General features: G+C 47.1%; 3 protein-coding genes across 3 annotated transcripts; all 3 read left to right on the top strand.

The window, feature by feature from the left end:
* Positions 1-4,475: 4,475 nt before the first annotated feature.
* N7487_008009 (putative C6 finger domain protein) lies at positions 4,476-5,903 on the top strand (the record flags this gene model as incomplete). Its single annotated transcript, XM_056875739.1, has 3 exons — positions 4,476-4,686; positions 4,848-5,183; positions 5,251-5,903. Exons 1-3 carry the CDS (start codon positions 4,575-4,577, stop codon positions 5,901-5,903), a joined length of 1,101 nt encoding a protein of 366 aa, XP_056727927.1. The 5' UTR covers positions 4,476-4,574.
* Positions 5,904-10,653: 4,750 nt separating this feature from the next.
* Positions 10,654-13,871, top strand: N7487_008010 (GATA-type transcription factor; the record flags this gene model as incomplete). The annotated part of the gene is made up of 3 exons (XM_056875740.1): positions 10,654-11,583; positions 11,643-12,027; positions 12,066-13,871. The coding sequence occupies exons 1-3, from the start codon at positions 11,216-11,218 to the stop codon at positions 13,869-13,871; spliced, it is 2,559 nt and encodes an 852-aa protein (XP_056727928.1). The 5' UTR covers positions 10,654-11,215.
* Positions 13,872-15,742: 1,871 nt separating this feature from the next.
* On the top strand, positions 15,743-16,883 carry N7487_008011 (IPI1/TEX10 family protein; the record flags this gene model as incomplete). Its single annotated transcript, XM_056875741.1, has 3 exons — positions 15,743-15,790; positions 15,842-15,914; positions 15,967-16,883. 3 exons carry the CDS (start codon positions 15,743-15,745, stop codon positions 16,881-16,883), a joined length of 1,038 nt encoding a protein of 345 aa, XP_056727929.1.
* Positions 16,884-17,619: the final 736 nt, after the last annotated feature.

A 17,619-nucleotide genomic window follows, 5' to 3' on the forward strand; every position in this document is an offset into this window, starting at 1 on the left:
ATAGTATTGGGTCCCGCGTGCTGCTATTTCTGGAGGCCGAGTTCGGGGGTTGAATCAAGTAAATGAGTCCGAAATACGAAACGGCCATAATCGCGCAAACCGGGGCATTTTCATGAATCATGATTGAGTGCAATATACTCGGTAGGAACAAGTCTGCGGGTATTGGCCCCTTTTTGGGACTGGAAAAAAAGCCTTTGGTGGCTTCAACGGCTTTTCTCCGAAGAAGCCGCGGGGGAGGGAGAAATCCAAGCCTCTCAAGACGGGGGGGGAAAGCCCTCACTATCGAAGAACGCCAGCTAGAAAATACAACATAGTTAATACCACCTTCCTCTTCTCCTTCAGCTGAAAACAAATTTAAAATAAATAAAAATAAAATAAAAACGCAAATCATGATAGGGGCAAAATGGAGAGAGGAATGGGTTTTTTTTTTCTTGGGAGGACGCGTAAGGCAGGTTGCAGGTTAAAAAGGGTGACCCTCCCCCTTGAGGGAACCGATGACCGAATGGAGTCAAGGGCCCCGAGGATGGTGAAACAACCGGACCAAAGCTGAGAGACCAGTAAAGTCCCTGCATTTCTGGTCCACAGGGAGATCTCCGATCTCATACAATTTAGGGTACTCCGTCTACTCCGTACGGAGTTCTGTTACTATATATATTGTACTCTGGAGGGGAAGTATATTCCTGGATTGGAGGTATAACCCTAATTATATTATATTGCTTGGACTATATTCTATCCTCGAATGGATGGCTATTCCTCCCATACGTATTAGATCATGTCATCCTCATAATCATGCACATGGACTCTCTTGGGTAAATTAAGGCTTAGCGAAGGGAGTTGTAGGGCATACGTTGTACGGAGTAGATATTCCAAAATAGCACCAACCCCGAAAGTATGCCACGCGACAAACCACCTAGTAAAAAAAGAAAGAAAAAGAAAAGAAACCATCGGATAAGCAGTTTCCCAAAGAATGATCATCAGAGCATGCCTCATACCTCATAGGGTATACCTGCACGCCACTGCGGAGCCCGGCAGTTGGGGTTTGGCAGGGGCTTTGACTACTAATCCTAGAAGGGAATAGTTAGGGGCATTTCTGGAATTACAATGAAACTACGGAGTACAATATTTAGTATGTACGTAAGTAGACTAGTATAAACGTGGTTAAGCGACATCTTAGAATGTAAAGATTATTCTATGTTGTACTATCTACCCACCCTGAGTGTATTCTTGGCTAAGATTAACAAGATCTAGCTCAGCCCTGGACTCCTGGACCCTTGTTTCAGTTTAAACAATTGGCCGATCGACAACGACGCGACGCCCGTTGGGGCTTTACCTAATTGTTCAAACCTTCCAAGGTGGGAACGCGATTACGGACCGCGGACCGTTCTGCTATGTTGTACAATATACGTAGTATACATAGTATACAGAGAGTACTCTATGTAGATTTATGTTGGAATTATACATACACCCTGTACGGAGTACATGCGTACATATATTGATTCTATGATTGAGTCGCTTAGCTCACACCACGAGACCTATCGCATTTAACATTCGCCGCGTCACGATACATATGTTGATTGTTCAGCTACACATAAATTCCAACTCCAAAGACTCTCTGTTGTGAGACCCAATAACATCGGCTCTTGTGCATTTCTCAACACCCGTGCTCGTCGATCTTCGACCAGTGTGTGTTAAATTGCGGGGCCAGAGCGTGGGCAGTATGTACAATGCGTCGTTTTGCTTCGCAAAATGGCGGTGGAACCATCCCCTCAGGCTTAAAAGCTCAAGATACAGCATATGTATATATATATATTGTATATTATACATTAGACTCTCCTGGTAGGTTGTATACAGCACGTTGTAAGGTGGCTGGGAGAGCACGAGAGAGAAGGAAGTACGGTGATCGGTGGCGTTTATTGGCCTTGAGGGGTTTTGTTGACGTGATACACCATACAACAGTATGAAGATCATCGTCCACTCCAGTCCACTTACTTCGTACCAGAACAGTATTCTCCAAGCCACGCCAGGTTTGACACGTTTTCCTTTTCGGCTTAACCGGTGGGAGTCGGTAATAGCCACCCCCTTTTTCTCTCTCTCTCTCTCTCCCCCTCTCATTGGAACAGGCAGGTTATACTTTATACGGAGTAGAATAAGCAACAATTTCCCCGTGATTTCTCCATTCAATAGAACCTTCCATTCCATTATTCTCCATGGAAGCTGAGACAGAAGGAAAAACCCCGAGATGAGCCCCATACGAATGCCAAGACCAACCTGTAACACGCTACCACAGTCAAGTTGATCCTTAATTAAACCTTGACCTGCCCCACGCAGAGTTTGTGAGATCGCTTGCATTTTCGCAGTATGTTACCCTATGCTGGACTCCGTATAATTATATAATTATTATATATTATTATTTGCACTCCGTACGGAGTACACAGTGGTCTTTTTTTAAGGCTTTCGGACTGTTATCCTACTTGGGTGTAGTTCAGGGCTGTGTAGATGCAGACTGATGCCTACCGATTGGTCTTCAAGTACAATGCGAATATTTTATTGGAATATACAAGATAATCAAATCCTGAGGGCCACGTACGTGTTTCTGGAAATTGTCCCCAGATACGCCATCATAAACGTTGAAACAGTGAGATTGTCCTATGAGCATTGGATGTATAATTAGCGAGAGATTTCTCATCCAAGGTACATTGTGGTTGGATCCATAGAAGAAAGGTCCGTGATCACTGATTGGTCCACTATTCCCATGGATCTTTTTGACGGGTTTCTTCTTTTTTCCTTCTTTTTTTCCGGATAAAAGTGGCAGCCCAAATAAGGATCAAAGCTACCAGAAAAAGGGGCAAAACCAAAAACCAAAAACCACCTATTAATTTCTTTTTTCAGAGAAATAAACGTTATATTAAACAAACTAAAAAGGGAAAACAAATAGGATTTAAAACAATAAAATAACTTGATACATTGGCCGTGGACCCTGAATCTGTTTTTAGCACAATTTACCCGATGGTTCGTTTCAGCTCATATAATGTCACGAAGTAAGAAATTGGGTAGTGGAATTTCTAGTCTTCTAGAAAGCCATGTGGTCAATATTCCTTAGATCGAACTGCGCAGCTCTCCTTCGAGAAGCCCTCTAGCTTTATAAGGATCAACCTCTAAAATGACCAGAGGCAGAAGGTTCTTCTTGATGGACCCTCAAATCAACAAGCCTATTGGTTCTGGGTGCCGACCTAAGCTCGCGTCACCAATCACTTATTTGGGACTTGAAGGAAATATTCCCCAGTTCATCGATGATTGACAGGTATCCTTGTTGGCCCTAAGCCTAACTGGTATTGTACACTTCGAGCGGCCACCCCCCAACATCCACACATCCCCACTGTTGTCAGGGCTCCCAGACCATGGTTCCTCGTTTCTACCTCATTTGAAGAACCGGGTCTATAGTACGCAATCAGGGGCATTGTCAAGTTACCTAATCAACCGAGGACCAATGCGACGGTGACAGGATTTAAAAAAAGGGAATTACATAGGCCCAAAAAAGAGATGACAGGGAAAAATGGAAAAAAAAGGAAAACCTTGTAGAAAACAAGAAATACTCTTCATCCAAGCGCCAGTAAAGTCTGCGATACGCTACGTAGTAAATCTAGAGCATTAAGGGAAGTTGTCCGCGGACCCCTGAAGTGATCATCCATTGACAATGACCTGCAGTTGATTTGGGCTAAGTCGATACATCCGTGTTAGTCTTAGTTGGTATGAGAGCCACCTTGTTCCACGTACGGCGTGATATACATACTTGTGAAAATTAAATTAAATCAAAAATCTCTAAAAAAAAAAAAAACTCTCTCTAAAATAAAAAAATAAAAAAACAAAAGACCTTTGGGCGTTTCACCCCGCGATTAGCTTCTACCTGTTGGACTATACCTACCACTTCGATCTGCTCTTCTTCTCTTCACACCGTTCACTTCATATTCGCTCCTTTGAATACCTTATTTTTCTTTTCTTTTTTCCCTTCTTCCTTTTCTTACTAATCTCTTTTTGGTTATTATCGTTTGACTTGTCCCCCTAGTGTGGTTTCTTCCTCGATCTCAAACTGGGCCACAATAAACTTCTAGGCCCTAACCCCGTCCAAATCCCCGGCATTCCACGAATACTTTACTATAATTATCATTGATTAATTCGCAATTACTGGACTTGGGAATTTGGGGACTCTGAATCTGGAATCCAATCTATCCTCGACCATTCTATTGCAAGATTACCTCTATACTTTGAGACACGGCGGGCCCTAACATACCCCCGATATTCTCGATCTGAAACGCGCGCAATATCATACCTGGTCCAGCGTGGCGCATGTGGACCAGAACTCGGGAATTGAAGCAGCGTCATTCTCTGGAGGTAATCCTCAGTCATATTCTCTTCGCGGTGTCTGTATGGCCTTGCGCGGATTCCTATCGCATTCACCTTTGATTACGCCTCGAGGTACTCTCACCCAGCTGCTCCACAAAGCACGCCTTTCGCTTCGCCGGGGCCTTTGATGCACCTTCGACCGATATCGTGATAAAACCGTGCTCGTGGGAGCTATGCCCATAGCTGTCGACCATATGGCATCAACAGCAAATTCACAAAGCGCCATGGACGCAAATGACAAGAAGCGCAACAAGTTAGGATATCATCGAACCTCTGTCGCATGCGGTCAGTAATACATCCCAAGCACTCATCGCCCTTTTTTGCTTGTCGCCTTTCTCTGTCCGTCGTTTTCGCAGTGCGAAGTGTGTCGATCAGGAGGAAATAGACAAATTTTGCTTTCGAGAATGGTGTATTCGCATCCGGCCATGTTACTTATACATTTACAGTGCACTGTCGACGACGAAAGATCCGATGTCTTGTAGCGCCAGATGATACGGAAGGACGATGTGAAAACTGCATTCGATTGCGAAAGGACTGTCAGTTTTTTCCAGTGGACCAGCAACCACCGATTGAAAAGAAATCACGACCAAATTCGAGATTGGAGACACCATCAACCGAGCGCTCAAACACCACACCAATTGCTTCCTCTCCGACTAATTTGATGGCCGACCCCGCCGAGACTTTCTACCCATACCAGGCTATGCCAATGGGCACCTCGTCCGCGCAGGACATTTCAACTTACAACGTCGGAATGGTCCAAGCCAACATGAGTTTAACTCCAGGTAGGTTTAGACAATCGTCTCTGCGCCGCAATCCAGACGAACTTGTTGACTGATTGATCCGAACTAGACCGACCTATGGGACCCGGAGACTTTGCTGGGCATCAACAGATTGACCCCGTGGTCGCGTGGGACGAATTTACGACAATGGCGGACCCACAGCTGTTGAATACGATGGCAGCCGGAAAGGGTCAGATGATGAATATGTCACCTAACTTATGGAATCCCGGGAGCATACACTCAGGCCTGCCGCCCCCTTCGCCGATATCTGCAGCATCTTCAATGGGAGGCCCATCACAACCTATGGGCCAGACGGCATACGCTATGCAGCCAGACGGAACAGTTTGGCAGGTTCCGCCGCCGCCGCCACGAACCATGAGCTACCCTGGACAGGAAATGGGCTCATCATACCCTAATCAATTTCACCCACAAATGCCCACGGAGCTCAAACGGAGAATGACCACACCCGCACAATCCCTGTCTGCCACGACTGCCATGGCCCCGCAAGGCTCGCCAGGCACGCCTGAGATGCTTACACCAGGGTCGGTCTCATACCCACCAGGAATGAACTACCCGCAATGGCAGGACATGAGTGCCATGTCTGGAATGGGCGTGGTGCCGTATCCTATGTACCCCGGCGATGCAGTTCCACAACACGTATACCCGCCTAATCCTGCGTCGATGGGACACCCCGGAGGCCCCTCACAGTCACCGAACCCATAAAACTCTTTCTTTTCATTTCTTCGCCATATTCTACCTCTGCCACGCTTCATTTCCCCGAGTTCGAGTCTTTTTCTTATTTCTTTTTTTTATCACGTTGCACATCACATTCCTAGACGGCCTGTTTCATTTCTAATACCCCGAGGGACATACACATACCTTTTACCCCCCAATTGGCATTTCTTCTTCTATATTTTCACCTCATCCTCATATACCGTGGCGGGTCTGCTTTGCAGCTGGTCATTAGCGGGCGCAAGGGTTTTCGGGTGGCTTTTCTTTCCCATTGTTTCTTGTCTTTTTTCTTTTCTATCATGGCATAGTCCCACCTTTTCATTCCCCCTCCATCTCTTCGGGTTGTTTTTAGACCCGGTCTATTTTTGCGTGTTTTTCTCTCTCATTTGGTGGCATTTCTCCCCCGGTCATATGCGCGGGGACTTTTCATGGTTGGTGGTTGTCTGGATTGGAGTGTCATTTCACCTCATATGTTGGAGCTTTTCTTTGGGTCACTTTTATAGACTTTTTTTTTCTTCTTTCTCATTCCCCTTTATTCTCACCCAAGATTATGTGTTATTTCGTCAATACATGATACCCTTCTCATTTCTGTCGCTGTTGTGTCATTAAGAAGACGAAATTCCCGCATGCTAGAAAGATATGGACCAGCTTAACGACCAAGATGGAATAACGATTGAAGGGTTGCTATACCATATTGCAATCATAAATCGGAGTGATCTCGACCACCTTGTTCTATTCCTCTGCTCCTGGGCTACGATCTTATCTCTTCTGGGTCCTTTGGGTCTTCTCCAAAGCACGTGCCTAATTTGTGTTGGAAATACTTCATTTGTACAACGTACCCCGTACATATTGTGCAGGGCGTGCATTACATATCTATATATTCTTTTGAATACTTTGGCCTTCTCTCCTAAGGTCTTATTTGTCTATCCACAATGCACTATAAGAGCCCTAACTGTAAATACGATTCGAGTTTCTTGTTTCCTGTTTACAGAACTTAATATGTACGATGAACCCTTGCTTTGCCAAAGGCTAATTGTAGGTCACACAATAGTAGCACAGAGTACTCTGTACGAAGAATGGTATTCCTGCTTGCACCGAACAATTGTGGCATAGCTGAGGAGGCAAAGCTGAGGAGTCAAAGCTGAGAATGAGTGGTGCATAGCTCACATGCAAAGAAATGAATAACAGGCCAGAACCTTGACTTGTTCTTGACGCTCCATTGGCCGGGGATCCTTCCTGTTCCCAAATTGGAAACCCGCACAAAAGTCGATTAGGGCTATTTGTTCGTTGAGAGAAGCCAATCAAATATTCGATACCCGTGAAATGGATTGGGGCTGCGAGGAGAATTTATGTCCCTGGATACTTCGTAGATGAACATAAATAGCAATTGACTCTGGACTCGAGGCTATCTGAGTTCGTGATAACAGACTTCTTGACACATACAGGTAGATAGATAATAAGAAGATAGAAAACCGCGAGAAATCCTGATAACAAATAGCCAGCGGTGATTTGTACATCAACGATCTCGCGAACCCGACTTGATAGAACCCTTGCATGAAGATAGAATGTAGAAGAGATTGGCAAGATAAACAAGAGCATTCTGACACTTGGTTTCCTCCACGGAGATGTAATCTTTGATTTTCTGTTGCGTGATCTATTAATGGCGTCGCGTCAGTGTTGATATCCCAGATTGCACCAATAATCTGGTCATTCCCATATCTGTGCGAGCCGCAATCAGAAATCTCGAAGATCAGTCACACCAGAGATATCGTCATCTTTATCTCATAGACAAAGAGCCCTAGAAGATGTAGGAGATAAGAGTCCATTGTCCATTTACAGCATAGCAATTGACGCCTTAGGATCCGCACTGGAGGATCCCCCGGAGATCCGATGGAAAGTGAAACTCTGGGGTTGAAATCTGGAGATAGGAGAGTTGTAGTATGATGGCGGTGTAAGTGATAGATCCAATGATAACGCATCATTGTGTCAGGCAGGGGTCTTATCTCTCTTTCTGCAGGTTGAATTTTCGCTGGAGATACCTAGGATTCTCCCTGTTGGTTGCGATATCAGTGAGCACATTGTTTGGCCCCTTAGGTAGCGTCACGTCTTATCGAGACGGTCTTGGTGGATAACCACACGGCAAGGCGTCAATTTTCTTGGGCTGCTTGAGTGCAACGTATATATAGTGCATTGTCCCTGGTGTTTCCTTTTTGACTTCGGCTTCACTTCGGTGCCAACTCGGTCAACTTGATCAACTCGATCAACTCGATCAACTCAATCAACTTAATCAATTCGAATCAAAAATGTCACCTATGTCAACTTGGTTGCCCCAGAAAGGGAATCAAAATTTGGTTTCGTTACATATGCGCAGTGTCGGTCTCCTGTCTCCACGCTCTTCGCCCCCTAGGCAGATGCTTCTTCATATGGAATCAGTCAAATGCCTCGACCTTCTAAAGATTTTCTCGCGTAACCGCAAGAACCGCACAAGAAAAAAAAAGACCCTTCAACCCCTCACTGCACTCCTGCGAAGACCATGACCAAAGTACCAGTCAGATTGGCGTTGTGGGCTGAATGTGCAGACGCCACGGCCCACCTCTGTGCCTCGATGGCAATAATTGCCCAGTGCTCTTTCCCCCGCGACCTACATATTCGGGTTTAGTCGGGTGCCTGAGACAATGATTTCCCCCACTCACATCCCTGATCCAAAATGTATTTGACAATTGGATTAGACAACACATATGATTTTTAGGTGTGCTCCGTACGGAGTACTTTATGCTAACAAAGAGATAAGGTCCGAAGTTCCACCGATCTGCATACTGTTAGGATGACCATGGTTAATTACATTCTAATTACATTCCTATCAGTACTTTCTTATCTCGCATTCCCCGACTTGTGGTGGGTCGTGGGGCCAAAAAAAGAGTCTCCAGGACTCTTGCCATACTGGAGCTGATTACGCCCAGGGCATCATTGGGTCACCTTGTTCGTTTATGCCTCGCGTGCCTGCTCCGTATCCCGATCCGTGTCCCCGTCCCCACATGAGTTGACCAGGCTCCCGGAGACAATTGATATCAAAACGACGCGGGATCTTAGGATCTCTGAATTCATGAGTATGACCGGAGTTGTTCCTTAACCCCGCCCTAGTGCCGCGCCGGTGGCAAACTGAAAAGAAAATCGAAGAAGAGCAGGGATATTAACTGGTACGGAAGTCCACCTCAGGATCCCCCGCGAAGGTGGCATCTGCCAACGAAGAACGTTGATTTGCGAAGTTGTCGGTTGCCTCTTTTTTTTTTCTTTTCCTTCGTACTTTACCTCGTTTGGGAGCGAAACGTCGGGGAAATTCCGTGACAGGCCGTCCTGTATATCTTTGCCATACACGGGTGGTACCGTTATCGGGTAATATAGGGATCTCTTTCTGAGCCTCTCGGTGAGCTTCGCTCCATTGCTATATCATCTTAGTGAGTTGGTATTTATTGTTGGTTCTATATTCTACATGATCGCATATTTTTGAAATATCCGAGATATGACACTATCTACTTGCGCTGTTAAGAAAAAAACAAAAAAAAAAAAAAAAACCACAATTGCCTTTGTTTTTTCCTATTCAAGAACGGACAGCAAAAAAAGAAGACCCATAAAACATTTCTTATCTTCTGAGGATCCATTCGTCCCAAGGCTGCTCGGTTTACTATCATTCCGCCCCGCTGCGCTAAGAGCATAGACTATAAACTTCAATATCAATCCATCTAATAGTGCATTTGCTCCCTGTAAATTCTTCACGGGTAGCTTGTGAAGAGCCGACCTCAATGATCTGAAACATCTCAAGAGCATAAGCGATTGATCTCTCGAGACAAGCTGGATGCCTTTGTTGGCTTTCATCCCACGAGACCTCTCTGACTGGGCCGGGAGGTGTACTCCACCATTAACGAACAGTACCCACTTGGCCTTGCATCTGGACTCTCTCCGGGGACGCTAAAGAACATGATGTCTTTGGGAGGTGCCATGTTTTGTCTTCTCAAGCTTGTGCAACTGTTTCCAATTAGCCATAAGAATTGATAGTACCTGCGTTTAGACCGGTCCCGACTCATAGAAGCGGGCAAGGTACATTAGTTTCAAATTTAGCACGGAGCTTGCAACCACTCGGGCCGATGATTATTTGAGATGCCGGTCATATCTATACTCGAGAAAACAATACCAATGTCAAACGATATGATATGTTTTAAATGAAAGAAAGAAAAAAGACACCGGGGCCGTGCGAGTATGCAAAGAAAGAAAGGCTGACCTTCTAGATCCGACAATACCGAAGTACTCTGACTCTTAACACGAGTTTGATTGGTGGGAGAAAAAAAAAGCCCAAATAGTCTACATATGTACTATGCAGAAAGCAAAATAGAGAAAAATTAATTTAAAAAAAATCCAAAAATCAAAGCAGTAATCGACTTTTAAGCAGACGGGAGTGGCACATCAAAATGTTTAGGAATCGAGCGAAGCGCCGTAAATCGGTCATTTGCCCGTGACAAGAGTAATACTGGTACGTCTGGTTACATATAAATTACATAAATTACACACCTTGTTCAGCGTCACTCTCCCTCTTTAGCTCTTTAGATATCATATTATTCTACTTTCCCATCTCTTGGTTTATTCCTGTTCTTTTTTTTTATTTCTTGGAATATCTACAATATCTACAATTATCTACAATTCCCGTACGGAGTACGTCTTTGATTCTAACTTATACTTGGTTATTGTCATTGGTCGGCAGTAAACCAAAAACTGCCCTTTCCCCGTCTTTCCCACACAATTTCCCTTCCCTCCTCTCCATCTTCCATCTTTCTTCTCTGCCACTTTTATTCTCATCTTTCCTTTTGTCATACTCGGGAGGATTTTCCCTTCCTTCAAAAGATAGATCTTCTCGGGGCATGAGCGTCTGGAGGGTCTAGCCCCCCTCCACGACTCATCAGGAAATCCCAAGAGGCGTCGAGGCTGGGTAGTGGTCTCCAGATCCATCGTGTGTTCGTCTCATCCCAGTCGTCAGCTTAATTATCTTATTATCATATATTATTATCATAAGATCCGTTCCGTGCTAATAGGCGTTTTGCGTTGACAGACCCTGGTCGTTGGCTGAATTCTGCCAATCGTCGCTCGCTTGGCTGCATTCGATCATCAACTTCCGGCAAGGGTCTCGTTTACGGCGGGTACGGGGGAATTTCAATTCAACCCACCTTTTTTGGCCGTTCATCCCCTCCCCCCACCGCCGTCGCCTTTATTTGAATTACCTCCCCCTCTCATCGAAACCCTCTCCATCGGAGATTATGGAGGGGATACATCACGGAGGGCATGGGGCAGCCCGGCCTTCCCAGCCTATGGCTTTTCCCGACTTCGACGCCGATTCTCATATGATGTCCGACGACTTCTCCTTCGACACTCCATTCAGTCCCTCTGGTTCCTCCAACGCCAATGATGGTGTCCTTGGAAACTCCATCTTTCCCGAATGGACGAACGGTGCATCGCGTGGTGACAGCCCCGATGAGATGCAAAGGAAAGATCCGTTGGCTGCTCAGATTTGGAAACTCTATACCAGGACAAAGTCTCAGTTGCCCAACCAAGAACGCATGGAAAATTTGACATGGCGAATGATGGCCATGAATCTCAAGCGCAAGGAACGGGAGCAGCAGGCTCGGTAAGAAACACACCAGCGAATCTCAAAAGCACCTAGCTGATTTACTGATGTCCGAAAAGTGCCTCGGAAACTTTAAGCCCGACACCGAGCGGCATCGCGCAGATGCGCTTGTCCGACGAAGTATCGCCTAGTGGTCCCGATGCCTCGCACGATATGAATCTTGATACCACTTCAGATCCAATGAATCTGGATGACTTCATCGTTCCCTTTGATTCACCTGCCGAGCACTCCTCGCATCCTCCTGTCGATCGACACTTCACAGCAACGCCCACTGGATCAATTCCTATCAAATCGCGCAAGGACCATGCGATGATGGAATCGTCCGCCGCCGCCTCATTCCCCCACCCACCCCAGGATCAGCGAACAAACTCCGAGTTTGGATACGTTGCCCGTCGGGTTCGCAAAACGAGCGTCGACGAGCGGCAGTTCTTCACTGGTCTGTCTGTTCCAACCCGGAAGCGGCCTGCCGATGCCTCCCCCAGGTTCCCCCGGTGTCCAACGCTATGATGGCGCAACACTCGGAACTGTCAGCGGCACTACCGGATTACTCGCTCGATCATCCACCTTCCGCCTTTTCTCTCTCCGGCAATGGCACGGTGGGCCCGCGCAGACCTCAGCACCATCACTCGCACTCGAACATTCCATATGGATTGGATACGTATGGCATCAGCGAAGACCACGGGATCAATTCGGCCGGGCCTTATCAGCAAAATTTCCATTTTTCGCCGTCAGATTCTCCAATGACTGCAGGAAATCCTTTCTCCAGTCTATATGCCCAGACGCCGCTCGCCTCGTCGCTTAACTCAACCGAGTTCTTCTCGCCCCCGCCTTCTGGCTATCAGTCTACTGTGTCGACCCCGCAACCGATTTATGAAGGGGAGCAGTCGGTATTCTTTTCTGATGCGCCCTCCGCTGAATCCCACGCCCAACGCCGCATTCCTAATTATATCCAACAGCGTCAGTCGAACCTGTCTGCATCGCTGCAGCCACGTTACATGTACAACATGTCCAATGGCGAATCTCACTCAGGGAACGCAGTTACAGGACCACCAACCACTCATGTGTCTGGATTCTCGGTGCCACCACCGCAGCATATCAACCCGTCACAGGTGCTTGGGCACGGCGAGTTCTCCACAACGGCGCCTGCCAGCAGCATGTTTACCTTTGGTGGTGATTCAGATAATGAGGATGAAGATGGCAACTTCGGTGAACGCGGGGGCATTACCATGCCAAATGACTTTGCCTCTCTGGATGAGTCCGGTGAGATGAGCGCTGGTCTTCATTGGGACGGAGGTTTCCCCGGATCAATCCAGTCGCTCCCAGGCTTCAGTGCTCAGCACCGCAAGCATGTTACGATAGGATCCACAGACATGATAGATGGCCCATCTGAATGGAATCAGGGGGGCACTCTTGGCCGCGCGCACGGATCCGCTGCTTCGGTTAGCGAGGTTCGCAACCAAAACCAGGATCCTCGTCGCTACGGGAAGGTTCCTCGCACAGCATCGACCCCCAATGCTGCTGCACTGCTCCGTCAGAGCTTGAATGGCTCAGCCAGTGGGCCTCCGACAAACCACCCCTCGCCAAGCACGCCCCCAGAGTCCGGTCTCAGCAGCGCGGTACCTTCCAGACCAGGCAGCCCTGGAGGGTCGAAAAACGGTGACCCGAACGCGGGACCCACCACCTGTACCAACTGTTTCACCCAGACCACACCTCTTTGGAGGCGCAATCCAGAGGGCCAGCCTCTGTGCAATGCATGTGGCCTGTTCCTGAAACTCCATGGCGTTGTCCGGCCACTTTCGCTCAAGACTGATGTGATCAAGAAGCGAAACCGTAGCAGCGCCAACACCCTTGCCGTTGGCACTTCCCGGTCGTCAAAGAAATCCTCCCGCAAAAACTCCATTCAACATGCCCCATCTACATCGATTTCGTCCCGCATGAACACTTCTGAGTCACCACCTTCAATCAATGGATCCAGCACATTGGGGAAACCCGGTGTTGTGCCAATTGCTGCCGCCCCACCCAAGTCTGGTCCCCCAGCTGGCGTCGCTCAGGCTCGTGCTGGTGTCCAAGTAGCACCCAGACGGCAGCGCAGACTCGAAAAGGCACCAACTGGATCCGATCCAGACGCAGACGACAGCCCCAAGTCAGCGGCTCCCGCCAGCCGGTCCAAAGTCGTACCGTTAGCTCCGGCGATGGCACCACCCGCAGCCGCAAACCCGGCGAACCACAGTATCGCCGGTGGGCAGGGTGCCAGCCAGGAATGGGAGTGGCTGACAATGAGTCTGTAGTTGGCTTTTACCCCATGATCCTTTTCTTTGCTGAGTTTTGCCGATGTGTGACGGGGCCTAACCACCACTATAATCTCACGTATTACACGACTTATGTCCCCGGCGGTCGTGGCTCCTTTATTCCTCCCATGTCTTTCCTGATTACCATATGTCACGTGTGCTTTTTTGCTTTTTTTGTTGATTTGATTGATACAACCGCGTCTGTCCGGGACCCGAGCTGCTTATTATGTTTTCTTTTTATGTTTGCTTTTTTGTTTCCTTTGTTATCTCGCAGCTCGGAGCCGGGCAGAAGTGCGCATCTCTCTCCGTATTTGCTTTCTTCTTTTTGACATTATTTTACTCATTTATTCTTGAACTTCTTGCGCTGCTGAGCAGGCTTTGATTAATGAATCATGTCGTCCTTGCGTGATTACTTTTAGACCTGAACTTTCAATATGATCATGATTTTCTCCAATTCATTTCCTTCCGACGTTGAGCTTATTACCTTTGAGTGTAATTGAGCCCTAAGTGACATTTTCTTTCCATCAACTACAGGCTGAGCGAGGAATGACATCACAACTAGCTTCAACCCCGGACATTAAGCCCGGGAAAACAATCCACGTCATGTCGACGAATAGTCGGACGGTACTACTTCTTGAGATTTCTAGAAATAAAGTACTTTCACGCCATACCAATTCAAGTCATATCGCAGTGTATTAAGCCAGCAATCAAGCTAACACCAAGATAGCTGGAAAGGCAGTATGGAACCTCTTTCGGTCAATATCAACACATTAACATGGCAAAGCTGATTCTTTTCAACAGGGTAACATGTCTAACACAGACGGTGAGTAGCCATCTCATGGATTTCCATCAGTCATGCAGAATCTAACTCACACATAGCAGAAGTCTCCGAACAATTCACTACCAAAACGAACACCACAGATAGGGTCACTGGCCGTGTCCATGAGTCTGCCAGTCACGCACGCGAGAAGATAGCTGAACAGCTCCAACCCGGTGGGTATTTCCAGCGGTGACAGCGCGTGGGGTTTGTGCCTATTTCGAATGACGTCCGATCTGGAGTCGACCCCCTTGTTTTTTTTTTTTTTAGTACCAACTAAATGGACCGATCACGCTCTGCAGGAGATATGAAGGCGACATCTCGTCGCTCGTCAGATACACCCGATAATATCTGGCAATTCGGCCAGGGTGGTGCCAGAGAAGAGCGAGATTATGGGCTGGAGAGAGATAAGTCTTTGCTACAGTCGGCGCAGGAGACGGTGGCTAAAGCCCTTGGAGGAGGGAACCGTGGTCAGTTGATCATTATGATAGTCATTTTATATTTTTGTATAGCTAATTAGAGTATTAAGGTGGGAGTTGAATCCCTCCAGGAAGCCGATTACAGAAGGTTTTTATATAGAATGGAATTTCACGTGAGATGTTGATACATCCATTAGCAAGGTTGATTGCACCATTCCTTCTCCTATCCGTTTAGTCTAACAAATTATTGATCAAATTCCGGTAAATGCCCAGTAACAGCCTTCTCCTAATCATACCGAGGGTGGACTACTTCTAGCCATGGCAAGTTTTCTGAATCTTGTGGCGTATTCCCAACGTTGAATTAGATATACTTGGAGACATTGACATCGTTTTTCTAAAGTTTGCATCTAATTTATATAATAATGGTGTCATAGAACATAGGTAGCCCTTGATGAATTGCAAAAACCTGCAACATTGTACTGAAAAAGAATATTTTCCAGAATACCACAATATACTTCCCGTTCAGGAAGCTTCATGCCTCAGGCACCAACTGATAAATCACGTGTGATAATGAGAGCGAAAAAAGAATCACAGCCAGCCATCCATCTTCAACAATCAATTGACTTTGCGCAGCCATGGGGTCTAGCTCTAAAAGAAAGAAGGATAAGCAAAAAGACTTCCAGGTTAGAACTGCCAACTCCCGTTTCCTCTGTCCAACCTACTAACCTCTGCAGAAACCTAAACTCAAGGTTGGGAAAACCAAAGCGAAGCCCGACAACTACACCGATACCAGTTTCAAATCGAAGTGTATGTGCATTTTTCAGGTCGCTTGACGTACTGTTATGCTCACAAATACTAGCAATTGTCCTCACACAACAATCCCTCCACCTTTCCGCCCCAACTTCAAATGCCACATTCACGCATAACCTATCTCTCCTCTCCGCCAAGTCCGACAGCCAACGACGCGACTCGCTCGCTTATCTGACTACTACGATATCCTCTCGACCAGTGAACTCACCTCTGCCACAACCAGTGAGCGTTATTCTACCATCTCTGCTACCGCTCATCCTCGATGGAACCACCAGCGTACGGACTCAGCTTCTTAAGCTCTTGCGGACCCTGCCAGCGGGTGATATCGAAGACCATGTGGCGCAACTTCTCCCCTATGTTCGTGCAGGAATGACCCATCTTGCAGCGGACATCCGTAGCTCTGCTGTGGAGATTTTATCATGGATGATCGAGGCAGCAGGGGAATCAACAGTTTCCTGCGCGGGAGGATGGATCAAAACACTCAACTGCTTCTTGTCTGTGTTGGGTTGGCACACCGAAGAGTCATCGCGGTGGTCTTCAAGTCGGGCTTCATTTGGGAAGCCCGGCAGCCAGGGCAAGCCCATGGTTAAAACGCTTGGGGCTCTGGCGATGTTTTTGGATGCGGGGATCGGGAAACCTTCTATCGGCGGTGTCGATAGTGAGATGTCTGGTGATGATGACGAGAGTGCCGACTGGCCGTTCCCTCTTTGCCAGACCGCTCAGCACATGATCTCGGACTCATCTACCCCATTCGCATATTTGAATCTGTTCGGGAAGCCGCGCGACGAGGAAGGGGAAATGTACGAAACCCGTGAGGACAGGTACCGCGTGTTCTCGACTCGTTTCCAGCCAGCAATCGAGCGTGGAATCAAGAGCGCCAGAGAGGAAGGTGGCGAACTGGGCCGAGCATCATCCGGTGTGAGCAAGGTGCTAAAAGAAGCGATTGCGTATGGACCGGGCCCATGAATTTGTTTCCGCCAGGGTTTATGAGCAAAACCAAACCCATCCAATAGAATGGTACCGTGGCCTAGGCTGGGGCCTAGAGCTTTTTTTTCTGGGCTTTTACCTATAAAGCCACCAGTGGAGCACGCATCCGATCGAAGCTAGCTCGGATATCAATACCGCGGCGTCTATCTTTACAGAGACGGTCTCGCCCTGCGACAACTGCAACCACCGCCGAATAGACCCATCGGTACGCCCCTTCGGCCAAGGTGGTCGTGGGCTTTGCGCCCTTGCAGCAGGCAAAAGGAAGATATATACACAATATCAAGGCGTCGAGTCAAAGCCTTACGCTGGAGCCTCATATATCTTTTCATAGAACATTGATTTTAGTCATTAATCCCTGTAAGCCAGAAAATCACCGGCAAAATAATCTAACATTATCCAAAAAAATCTTTTTTTCTTTAGAAATCTGGGAATCGAGAACTGGACTTCTATGTTGTATGTTGTATGTGTTCGCAAACCCTAACAAGGCAAACATTTTAAGTTTGTAGATCTATTATTGGACAGGCTACAACCCATTTAGAATGTTGTACATGTACAACATAGTACTCCGAGTCAATTCCCGATGCCGGCCCAAAGGCTAAAAGTAAAAAGACTTGGAATGAACATGTTTGCTGTGCAATGTACTTTGTATGTGCGCACTAGGTCTGTCTCTTATTCGCTTACCGTTTCTTTGTGTTCTTGGAAGTGGATATCTTTT

The sequence above is a fragment of the Penicillium crustosum genome (genome assembly GCF_028827405.1).
Source record: "Penicillium crustosum strain IBT 35664 chromosome Unknown utg000003l_segment0_segment0, whole genome shotgun sequence".
Classification (NCBI taxonomy): domain Eukaryota; kingdom Fungi; phylum Ascomycota; class Eurotiomycetes; order Eurotiales; family Aspergillaceae; genus Penicillium; species Penicillium crustosum.